Raw genomic sequence first — 12,213 nt, 5'->3', positions numbered from 1 at the left:
ACATGTTTTAGAGCCCGTGGCCATGAAGAGGTACCATTCACACTGCCTAAGACTCAGGGCAAAATTTTTTTTTTTTTTAGGACTCACAATTTCTGGAGCAATGGCAAGGTTTCATTTTTACCAGATGTTCAGCTTTCTGTACACTGCACATCTAAGACCACTCTCACAAAATTAAAACATGTTTTTGCAGGTCTGATACTGATATTTACAGTTGCCTGATTTGAAGTTAGCCTTTTGTCACACTTGTATTTCAATGGGTACAGAATCTTAGTCCTTAAATAGAATTTCTGCATTTACTGCACATATATTTCACTTAATTGTATCACTTGAAGTTACTGGAAAACACTTATGATTTGACTTTATAACCCTATTTTCCTGTTCAGGGTTCAAAGAGGTATTTTAAAAGATTTGTGTATTAAAAACCCAAAACTAACTCAACATGGCAAACAAAAAAAAAGAAAAAACCAAACAAATACAGAGTCAAGTGGCAATGAATTACCTAAGCAGCTATTTAAACAGCCCATGATTTAAGTCTTCTGCCCTCTGAGCAGACTGACATGACGACTTAAAACAACCTGTATATAACCACAAACACAAAACTTCTCTTGAGTATTCTGTTATAAACCAAACACCACTTGGAGCCAAGTGTTAGCCCAGATATTTCCCAACCCAGCCCCTGCATTAGGAAGACCTACCTGAAGGAGGGATATATTCCTCCTCTGTAACTGTCCATGCATCCCGTGCAGCCACTGAGCTGGTTCCAACAGCAGCACTGGTAATAGCTTCACCAACAGTGAACTGCAGCTCTATCTGTTTGGCCTGAAAAACACATTAGAGCATCACTGACAGTACTAATGAAGTACTAAACAAAACTTCTGGCACTTAATCCACAAAACCACAGTCTCTTTCCCAGTCCCAATGTTCAGCACCAATTTACAGTAACAGCACTCTTCTGGCGAGCTTCTGAGACTATGTGGCACCTCAGACCCACTGAAGTTGATGGAAAATGAGGCAATGCCAAACTGTCTGAAATGAGTGATAAAAGCTTACATTTCCACATTTTTTAAAAGCATATCTTTGACAAAGTATTTACTAGTCTCTGCAGAAGCTCATCTTGGTGAAAAGAATTTAACAGAATTAAAATAAAACAAAGTTAAAATGACGCTCATAGTGATTAGTGAAAATTGGCTATTTGGCTTTACTATAATAGGGAGTATTGAAAGAGTCTCCATCTGAATTCCATCCAGAAGCTGATGTCTTAAAAGATGCAGAAACCTTTTCTCACATTAAAATAATTCAGACAGTACTTGTTTTGCTTCACTGTCCTCCTTACACTATCCTCTGAGCCTTCATGAACAAGATATGCCACTTTCTTGTCAGTACTTATGATGAATTTCGTGTTGTAAGAACTGGTTTCCATAATCACTAAGTACCTTCTAGACAGTTTTCCTTATGCTCTAGAGGCACAAAATGCTCAAAAGGCTCTTGGAGAATTAAGCCCTTAGCTTCCTGCAATATAAGATAAATAATTTTTTTTCAAGTACACCTTTTATAAAGGAAGTTGTAACGTCCCCAAGCAGTTACAGGAGTAAAACACAGCACTCAGAAACATCTTTTGATGTTTGGGTACATAGTATTCTGAGTATTTTTAGTATTCTAAGTATAGTGATAGGACTAGTGGTTAAAGGCTTCAAACTGAAAGTAGGCTTAGATGAACTATTAGGAAGAAATTCTTTACTGTGAAGGTGACGAGGCATTAGAAGAGGTCACTCATAGATGCCCCAGCCCTGGCAGTGCTCAAGGTCAGGTTGGATTGGCTTTGAGCAATTTGGTCTAGTGTGAAGTGTCCCTGCCCTGTCAACAGTAGAGGGGTTGGAACTAGATTACCTTTAAGATCCCTTCCAACCCAAACCATTCCTGTTTGATCACATCAGAATTGGAGCACTCAGCAAAGCATGGCTGTCTGATACTCAAAAGCCACTTCTGCAATGCAGAATCCCATGTCAGTATCACCAAGGAAGAAAGGCAAAACAAGATGCAAATGAAAAATGCTAAAAAAGCATTTTTTATTTAATTTTGTTATCTGCCATATTGCAATATGTACACAAGCTCTGAAGTACTGTGAAAGAATGCAGTGTATTTCAAGAATGAATTCAGATGGACTACAGATACATATATTCATATGAACTTCTAATTCAAGTGAGTTGTATTAGCTAATGTAGCTCAGAGGTATTTATATTACCTACTTTCAGAGTACTTTTAAAGGCCTAATGCAGGCCTAAGGCTTCATTAATATAAGCTCTGGAGATTTTATATAACAGTGCACAAAAAAAAAAAAAAAAATCCATAAGCCCTTTGAAGGGGAGTGAGTATCTGCTCAGACTGACAGAGACCTGGACTAGAAAGTTTTTAAACTGTGGCATAAAACCTTTTACCAGCCCCAAGTCTATCTCTGCTCTCTATTTCAAGGCAGTTTTAAAAAACCCAGAAGCACTATTACAAAAAGTCAACTCCCCTTGTAAATCTGGCTCTAGCGCACATAAAAAACACCTGAAGAGAAATACTCACTGTAGTATAAAGAATAATACACTGATAATGTCTCACCTCCACAGAATCCATTAAACCCTGCAGTAGTAGCTTCTGGTGGGGAAAATCTTCATCTCCCACTGGGAAGTAACCTAACGTTTGTATTGCTCGTTCCTTCATCTTAAATACAAACAAAAAATAACACCATCATATAACCTTCCTTAAAGGCCATAAGATGCACTTTAAACCCGCTATTTCTCACCCTTGCTGAAGTTTCACTCAAGGTATCAGATGTATATGCAAGCAGCTTATTACACCAATCAGTGCACCTCTTTTCCAAAGTAGATCAGAACAAATGTCCTGTTATCTTTGAGGATTATGTGCAGGTAAAGGAAGATATTCCCATTTTTCTTGAATTAAAATGAAGACCATTCACATTTTCATCTCTTCAGCCCCTAGTTATGACTATAGAAAGCACAAGTGATCAGTGCTAGACAATATTAGAAAGACCTAGACCCTCGTCAACTCACTAAAGCCAACAAAAGCCTAATTCCTTTAAAAAACAAGGCTGAGTTTGGCATGTAATACATATACCTAGTGAGCATTCAAGAAATGAACAGGAATCATAAGAACACTACAAAAATCTTGCCTTATTTGTTTCCTTGCTGGAAGGGATTCGAGCCAGTAAGTTTTCAACAAGTCGCAGCTTTGTAAATCCTGCTCCTTCGTTGGGGATTGGCAAGGGGCCATTCCTGCCAATCTCTCCAAGAGCCATACAAGCACCCACCACAAGGAAGGGAGAAGTACTGTCCAAAAAAGAACCTAGAGGGAAAAGCAAACCAGGATGACTCAGATTTTGTATTATTATTTAGCAGTGGACTGGCACTTGTATTTTATCCATGCAAGAAGCAAAGCATTAATCTCCTCTACAGCTAATAGGAAGCATTATGTTAGAAAAAAATAGGAGCAAAAGGAGACATTGAGAGGAATCTAGGCAACAATATTGCTCCTGATTGTGCTGTGTTGGTCTGCAAGTTATGAAGTACACCTAGGTTTTACTGAAATGTCCATACATCTAATCAGATTATATTCCTACGGGCTGTAAGTTCTATCACAAAAATTGAACTCAGCATTAAACTATCTATGGGCTGAGCATCTCAGAAAAATCCTCAGCCTGGGGTGAACTAAAAAAAAACAACTGTTACATGCATCAAAGTCTTAGGCAGGAAGTTACCTATTGTCTCTGTTGTCGACTTTATAAGTTGTTCTTGCTCCGGCATGACTGAAGTATTTGGTTGTTCTAGAGCATGTTGCTCCATTGTTCTGATTTTTCCTTTGGCCAAGTACCTTCCTATTGTAAATCCCAAAGCTAACAAGGATCCATGTTGGACCTCCGGGCTCTACAGACAACACCAACAGTGCAAAAAAAAAATCTCATTTTCAAAGTAAGTAACACTTTGCACAAAGCACTGATTTAAAAACACATATGGGCAAGCCAAATCAGAAGTTGCCCTAAAGAATGCAGAGCTCTAACACATAATAAAACAACAGAGTTTGATATTGTTAGTGCTCTGTGATGAATGTAGTTCTTTAAGATTCATTAACAAAACTTAAAAGAGATCTAGGAAGACAGATTAGAAATGTATAACCAGCATGCACATTCCTAAAGCTGTTTGATAGCCAGACTTCAAAAAAAAACCCCAAACTACATTGTCTCTACTTAAAAACCAGACATATTCAGACAAAGGGGACAAAATGGTAATACTGCTTAGGTAAAAGGCAGTATAGCATCTGCATGGCTAAGAATGAGTACACACCTGGCCAATGCTGAAGGCAATAGCTTTATAGCTTGGCAGGCCACAAATTGTGAAATCTAATCAATACAATTAAATGTCACCAAGAACACCAATTTCTCTGATTTGATGCTGGAACTATTTAATGATCATGTTTATTCCTACAAGTGAATTCTAGCAAAAGGATTTTGTGGAGAAACAAGGCTGTGAGACTCAAATGCTACCTAGCTGGAGAAAAAAACAAAGGGAGGGGTGCAGGAGCTTAAGCTTGGATTAGTTCATACCTCTTGTTTCTTAACACTATAAATGTTGCACCAGTGCAATTGTGCCGCCACAATGGGATCCTCAACCTAGCCTGGCCACCAGGCCTTGATGTGGTCTCACGGCAGCAAAGCCAGCAGAAGATGGATCCTTCCCCCATCTCCATTTTAGTTGTCCACACCGCAGTCCTTACTGAGACATTAGGATTACCACTACCCCTAGGTGTACAAATTCAAGTGGTTTTGTAACAGCAAGTCAGAGCTCTACCTGACTCAGACTCACAAAGGCATGGGAACACCCTGCTTTTTTTCCCTTTCATGGTTCACATGGGAGAGTGGGGCTGAAAGTTGGGGGGGGGTTGGGACCCATCTATACTGGCTTCGTGACTGCAGGAGCTGCGCCCTACACAAAACTGAGCAATGACATGGCTTTGGCTCACACACAGAGCTTTCACAGATTCAAAATAAATCATGTCTGTTAACTACAACATAAAGCAATCAGCACTTCTTGTCAGCCTGTTACCTGCAATGTAAAATGGTGGCCCTTTAAGTCCTTTAGAGATTGATACAAAACCATTTTGGGGAAACAGAACCTGGAAATACTACTGCTTTCCCTCCCACACAGGATTCAAGACACACCAGCACAGAAACCCAGCCAATTTGTTTCCAGAACTCCTTTTCCATGCTTGCAGTGGCAAAATGGAGAAATAAGGATAAGGGGAAGCAAAAGGAACTGCTGGAGAAGGGAAGGCAGGCAAACCCAGCATGTAAAGATATAGCTGTGGAGGCCTGCTGAGCAGTCCATGTGGGGCAAGAAGGAAGAAGGCACAGCTCTAACACAGCACAAGATCTGGTGGGTGACTATGGCTCAGGAAGGGAAGAGCTGAACATTTAACAAGTTAAAAATTTTCTGGATTCTGTGAGTGCTCAGGAATAAGGAACAGGTAAACAGTTTGAATGAAGTAGGTAGTGCGATCCATTACCACTCCATGGGATGTGGCTATTTAGCTGACTAAAACTGGTTTAATACATTACAGTACTTTGTTTGGGACGTGTCTCCATGAAATCCTCCTACTGACTTTAACAGCTTCAGAGATTAATTTATTTAAAGATCTGTTGCACTCACCTACAACAAAAATCCCTTCTCAACATCCAACCGGAAGCCAGTTAGTTAATTTTACACCCAAATTAAGGTTAATACATCCTGGACACATGGTGAGATTCAGATATCCTATCAGTTACATGATGTGAGAAAAAGCAAGAAGCAGACAAGGAAGGTAGTTACATGGTTGTCTTTTGTCATCTTGATCAGCTGCTCCAAGGATGCCTTAAGCTCATCTCCAGACATGGTAGACAGCACTACAGAATAAAACAGGGCTGCAAGCTCACGCATTTCCTCTTTGTTAGTGTTCATCAAGTTCTGTGGAAGTTAAAAAAAAAAAAAGGGCCATAAAATATGGAAGCAGCTTCTTACCCAGTATGTTCATAAAGAGCTTCAATATACAAAGACAATTGTCATGGAGATACATAAACAGTTCTTAGTTCAGAAAGCACACTTTAAACCAACAGCATTATCATTTAATATGAAACACAACCCTCAATTCAACAAAACATTCATTACACACTGAGCACTTCAGTGAAAGACCACCAGCCATAAGAGGGCCACCCACCAGCTCTGTGTCAAAACCATGCACATTGACTTCTTGGCTGAATTTTGTCTTCAGCTAAGAGCTTCCAGGTTTTGCACTCATATCGTGCTAAAAAACCTCACATCCTAAAGCACTACACTTACCCTAAACCACTACACTTTCCCTGAGCTGCTGGAGGTTTCCATACCCTTCTTATTAATCAAAGGGAATTAAAAAAACCTCAAGAGAGTTAACCATTCAAACACAACCATGACAAAAAAAAGTGTCCAGGAAATCAAGTTCTCAAAGCAAAATTACCCAATTTGTACTTGAGATCTTGCATTGTCCAAGTAAGTTATTAAAATTTGAATTTTTGAAGCTTTGGGTAAGTTGTTAAGACATAATCTTACCTCTACCAGTAATTTGATGTATAATGCAACACACTCCCATGAAAAATTCATACCCAAATCTTTGAGTGCCTTGTGTGTGTTTTTTCTTGCCAAGAAAAAACCAAAATGAGCCACGCAAACAAACAAGAAATGATCCATCAGGGTCATGAAATGTAATACTAACTTCAATATAGCATCAGATCACATATCTGACTTCCAAAAAAACCCCTCAACCTGTTTGCTTCACTTGGCAAGGCAAAAACACACAAAATATGATTTACAACACTATTTCTGAAACTCGGTATTATCAATATCTAACCCTAGAAGCTTAATTCTGCAAACAGACACTAGGCCCAGGACAAAGAAGAGTTTCCTACAAATGATGAGGAATACTGAAAAGGGCAATGTTTTTAAGTATTCTCCTGTGTAGTTCATACCTGCACTTAAATGAGAAGTGATAACCTGCACACAGCGCAATGCAGCACAGATATCAGAAGAAACTATTAGAATACATTCTAATGTTTTTTAATACTTGACTAAGTATTTGTTTCTGCCAGATTGCCCCAGTGAAAGTAATGGCAACCTGTAAGACTTTCAAAAAATCCTAGGTGTTTGAGGCAAATAATGAAAAAGCAGAGAGCTTTTTCTCATATGCCTGAGAAAAGAATCTAGAGAACACAGATTTCCCTTTGACTTATTCCCAAGCAGACTCCAGTGTACAGGTTTGGATTTTTTTTTGTCCAGGATTAATAAACAGAGAAAAAACATCTCCACAGCAAGGTCTCTAAAACAACTAGGGATGTAACTAATCTCATCTTCTAACAAGTCATTCAAATCTTCCCACTGAAAACATTAATGCTATCAAAAATGTGCAGAATGTTGTCTTTAGTTTTCTTCTGCAGAGAAAAAAAATGGGTGACTATACTTTGGATAGCTAACAGATTACCTAGAACATGTAAGTGAATGAACAAAAATAGTAATACAGAAGAGCCAAAAAATAATTTTCCCCATCCTGGCGCATACAACATTTTATGAGGTGTTGATTGCAAGCAGAAATACCAGATTTCAAATCAAGTGCATATTTGGAAATAATACCCTGTTTCACCATGGGAAATGTGCCAGATTCTGCTAATGCCAAATTCCATCCAACCCCCAGAAAAACACCAAAAGAAAGGGTTTTCACAATACCTTAATCCAATCCATTTTGTCTACAAATCTGGTGGCTAATTTTTCTGGATACACTGAAACAACTTCTAGAAGACAATACATGACTGGTAAACCTAAACAATAATTAAAGAACAAGGTTATTAAACAGTATTTACAACAATGTAACATTCAGTACTAAAAAGAGGTAAAGAAGTATCAGGCATTTCAGACATTTATTTGTAAACTATTAGGAAAAACAAACAACATGGAATAACAAGGTATAATATTTTTGAGACATATTAGGGAATCTAATAAAAGAAAACACTCTAGTAGCAATTCGTTCAAAATGCATTCAAATGTTTTAGACTATACTTGTGGCAGACAGACTATTATCAGAGTGAGGAAGACACAGCATTCACTGGTGAAGAAGCTGTTATATACAATGGCTTCACAATTTTACACTATTATGTCAACTGACGCTGCAATTTTACAGCTATGCTTTCTCCCACCTACAAAATAGCACAGAAGAAAACAAGTTTAAACTAAATAGTACATAGTCTGTGTATCAACTCTATGATTGCTGAAGCCAAGTTCAAAAAACAAGACCACTGATTTCTAGCAAGAGAAGACGCTTATTTCTTCAGGATATTGCTGCACATATCTTCTTACCTCCGACACCAGCTAGGAGCTGCTGAAGAAGGCCAATATATATATGTACAGGGTTGGTTTCTGCACTTTTTGAAGAGGAGGAGGAAGAGGAAGATATGTGGTTGCCAGACATGAGGTTTCTTATGTAACGTCCAATGGCTGGAGCATGATCTTGCATATCTGCCAAGCTCTGGGAGGTTGGCACCACACCAGCGCTGTGAGCAAGACACATCCGCAGATAGAGAACTATCTAAGTAGAGAAAATAAAAAACACAGGATCCTGAATGCATAAGCACTTGAAAAACCATGCAGGAAACAAAAGAGCACAGAATATGCTGTATTGAATGTAACCAAAACAGAACAGTTTTTTTTTCTTTTATCAAATATAGACAGAAAAGCTAGCATAGAGACAAGAAAAAAATAGAAAGTGTAACAACCCTTAGGATCACTTTCTGCAATAGGTCTGACAACCCTATATCACTGTCTAAGTATTAAATCATATGCAGGCTTTTGGTTTATCATCAGCTGATGTAATTCCTTGCAGAAGTTCAGCCTATACCCTATACCAATTTGGAATGTGTACAAATGCAAACTGACACAGTGCTAATACAAATCTCACTTCCCATCTCAGTTTGTTTCTACAGATCACTGGAGCCTGGGATTCCGTTAGGAAAAAAGCCCCAAGGAGCACTGCCCTCTAGATAGTGGTATACATATCTGAAGAAGTAAAACCAGACAATTACCTCTCCAAATGTGGCAGGATTAAAAGGCAACGCTGAAGTTCCAGTCATATATTTAGCTGGAGTTTTCATTCGGTGAGTGGCCTAAACAACAGAATACATTAAGAGCGGACCATTCAGACCCATAATAACAGAGATGTTGGAAAGCTCAGTGAAATTTTGCTGATATGACTGTGTTAATCCTGAAAATGTGTAACAGCTCTGTAATAAAAAGGGCACAGTGCACTTGGTAATAGTTAGTTCAATCTATTTTACAGCAATTCAGAAAGTGAAAACTCAGTGCATGAGAGAGAATAGCAGAGGAGGCTGAAAGAGTACAATATTCTTTCTTCCTTTCAGGAAACAAAGAAACACTTAAGAATTTAAAAGTAAAGTACCTCACAGACTTCCAGACTCTGAGCCTTCCCCCTGACAGGCAGCCAGAAAGCTTTAAAATGGCAGCTCTGCCAGAAGAGGCTGCAGAGCAGCCATGCTTCCCCCAGTCCTGGGAGGTGAGTGCCCTGTGCTGTACCAGCCAAGTCTGGGGAGCCTCTCAGACTGAGAGAGACTCTGAGGTAATCTCTCCACCTGCTATGTGGAAGGCTGCAGCAGCAAGTGAGCAACTTCTTTCTATGCAAATGTTAGCTTTCACAAGCAGGAATATGCCAGCAGAAAAACATGCAAACAGGAGGTTTTAAGTGACACCCACTGCAAATGTTGCAGAAAAGCAGTATGTATGTATTAAACAGACAACATGCACATCAATGTGCTTGTCAGTCAGGCAGCCTTGTACCTGCGTACACACACAAGGCAATTGCAGAAGAGAACTCCCCTTAACATGACATGATCCTTTGCAATGCTAATTTTAATGACATACAGAGTTATTAAAGAAAACCTGATTTAGTGAACAGACAGTGACTCCCTTGAGGAATGGTTTCCCACCCATACCCAGCAGACGGGGTCCTACTCTTTCACATGTATTTTTTTTTTTCAGAAGGAGAGAAGGACCAAGCTAAATCATACAGTCATTTTTCATCTCAGCCATTTGTGTCAAGTAATGCATACAGTCTTCTCAAATATCTCCAAATATCACAGATTACTGACAGTATGTTAAAAATAACACTTTGAGATAACTAAACAAATAAATATATCTCTAGGATTTTTTAGTACATCTTCAGGACATATAAAGATCTGAAAAGTGCTCAAAAAATTTTTAATTCCCCCATGATTGAGGGACTCCTGCTTTTGTCACTAGTGATTAAACTACACTGATCCATAATTATTTAGTGACATAATAAATGTTAAGGAAAACTTTAACTACAGGGCAACAGAATTTAGGAGTGTTATCTAAACTGAATCTTGGTTTCTTAATTTTTTTATATCTATTTAAGTAGTCAGCATTCTGGACAAAAAATCAGGTTTTCTGACAGAACTTGAAATACGTCAGAGTATGAGTAGAATACAACACCACCAGGGCACATATTTCACATGAAATCTCTCAAGAGTTCTGCTATCACAGATCTCGTGCTAAATCACATGTGCTTCAAAATTACATACTTCTGACATTTTTTAAAAGGTAGGCTATCATAAGAAAAAATATTGTCAGTGACTCTCCACATCTCCTTTACTGCTTATAAGCCTAGTACAGCTACTATAGACAGAAGTGTGTAACACAGGCAATATTTTAGTCAAATAAAAAGTAGTCTTCTTGCACCTTCAGGAACTGTGTTTATAAAACATGCTAGATTATAACCCCTGAGAATTGGATTCCTCATTCCACATCTCATCTGCACAAATTTTAAGAAAGCAAAACATTCCCTTTATTAAAAGATCTGTCTCGCTACTTAACACTTGAATCTCTTGCAATCACTGCCAGTAGAAAGTGACGATGAGTGGTAATCTTGGCAATGAAATACTATGTGTGGTCCTTACTTTGGTTTTCACTAATGTCATTCCTTGGGGCAGCTGTAGGAAACACACAGGGAAGGCAAGACCACACTTATCCCATGCCTGAGCATCACATATGTGTTTGTCATTTACTGTGACAGAAGCACTGTACCTTGTCTTGAATATAATGGACCATTTCAGGGAAGGAAGGCATCTGCTTCCTAGAACTCTCCTTTTCATTTTTTCCAGAAAATGTTCTCAGTACCCGCTGGGCTTCTCCATGTACCTCCTCCCGCCTTTCAGAAGAAAAGATGAGAAACAGACATAATTTGCACAGAACAAAAAGCCTTTAATGAGCAGCAAGATATGTTGGGAAGCTGGGGGAGAGAGAACAGTTTTTAAATGAGATGTGGATTTGTTTTTGGCTTTTTTTTTTCTGAAAGAAAAGAGAGGAAAAAAATCTTCCACTACAACTTTTAATATATGTTTATTTTAGAGACAGGAAGAAAAAGGATAGTACTTAGTGGTCTTTGCAAAACTGTCTGGATGAGCTCACTTCTGTTCCTCTTACATCCTTCTAGTTCACCATCAGTTCCTGGTTCCCACATCCTTGTTTTCCTGTCTGCTACTTCTCTCTATCACTTCCTATAGTCAAGCTTCAGCTGCCACCTACTAGGTTTATCATTATCTACTTAACAGTAGATAGCTACTCCTGAAACAGTGCTGACACTGCAATGACAGAGCTGGTTGTTGCAGCTGAACAGCTTAGCTTTCTTTAGTTACACAACAGCTGCTTTCATCAAAATTTAGTAATTAAAGTAAGTTGGGAAAAAAACCTCACCACTTACACTGCAATAACAGAAAACTGCAAATGAAATGATTACTGTAATTTAAAAAGTCACCTACTCCTCAGCAGAGAGTGACAGCTCTCAAAACTGCATGCTCAACTCTCTGCAAATACAAGCTAAAAATAGACTGACAGAATTTGCCAGGAAAAAATAACTTCTAGACACTGTAAAAGTGATTTCAGTTAATGCATTTTTACTTTTGCAACTGCAACTGATCATTAGTATGAAATGCTTTAGTGACTGTAGTTCATCTGAAACAAGAAGGACAATCTCAAGACTGTCACTGAGTAGAGTAACAGTTCTCCATCAGAATGTCAAGAATGTGAAGTTTGATTTCCAAATTACCACATTTTCTTTGCATTATTTATG

At 38.5% G+C, this 12,213-nt stretch overlaps 1 protein-coding gene across 5 annotated transcripts in view; it reads right to left on the bottom strand.

The window, feature by feature from the left end:
* ECPAS (Ecm29 proteasome adaptor and scaffold) overlaps positions 1 to 12,213 on the bottom strand; it is a 57,697-nt gene that overhangs the window by 23,747 nt on the left and 21,737 nt on the right. For all 5 annotated transcript variants that reach the window (XM_041400174.1, XM_041400172.1, XM_041400175.1 and 2 more), the window contains 9 exons: positions 11,169 to 11,292; positions 9,134 to 9,214; positions 8,412 to 8,640; positions 7,785 to 7,876; positions 5,865 to 5,999; positions 3,761 to 3,926; positions 3,176 to 3,348; positions 2,605 to 2,706; positions 696 to 819 (listed from right to left, as the gene is read on the bottom strand). In XM_041400174.1, the coding sequence (XP_041256108.1) occupies positions 696 to 819; positions 2,605 to 2,706; positions 3,176 to 3,348; positions 3,761 to 3,926; positions 5,865 to 5,999; positions 7,785 to 7,876; positions 8,412 to 8,640; positions 9,134 to 9,214; positions 11,169 to 11,292 (1,226 nt within the window). The remainder of the gene's footprint in view (positions 1 to 695; positions 820 to 2,604; positions 2,707 to 3,175; positions 3,349 to 3,760; positions 3,927 to 5,864; positions 6,000 to 7,784; positions 7,877 to 8,411; positions 8,641 to 9,133; positions 9,215 to 11,168; positions 11,293 to 12,213) is intronic.

This window comes from Onychostruthus taczanowskii, unplaced genomic scaffold (assembly GCF_017590055.1).
Source record: "Onychostruthus taczanowskii isolate IOZ18803 unplaced genomic scaffold, ASM1759005v1 scaffold174, whole genome shotgun sequence".
Taxonomy (NCBI): Eukaryota; Metazoa; Chordata; class Aves; order Passeriformes; family Passeridae; genus Onychostruthus; species Onychostruthus taczanowskii.
The sequence above is the reverse complement of the archived record's forward strand: the minus strand, read 5'-3'. Positions and strand labels throughout refer to the sequence as shown.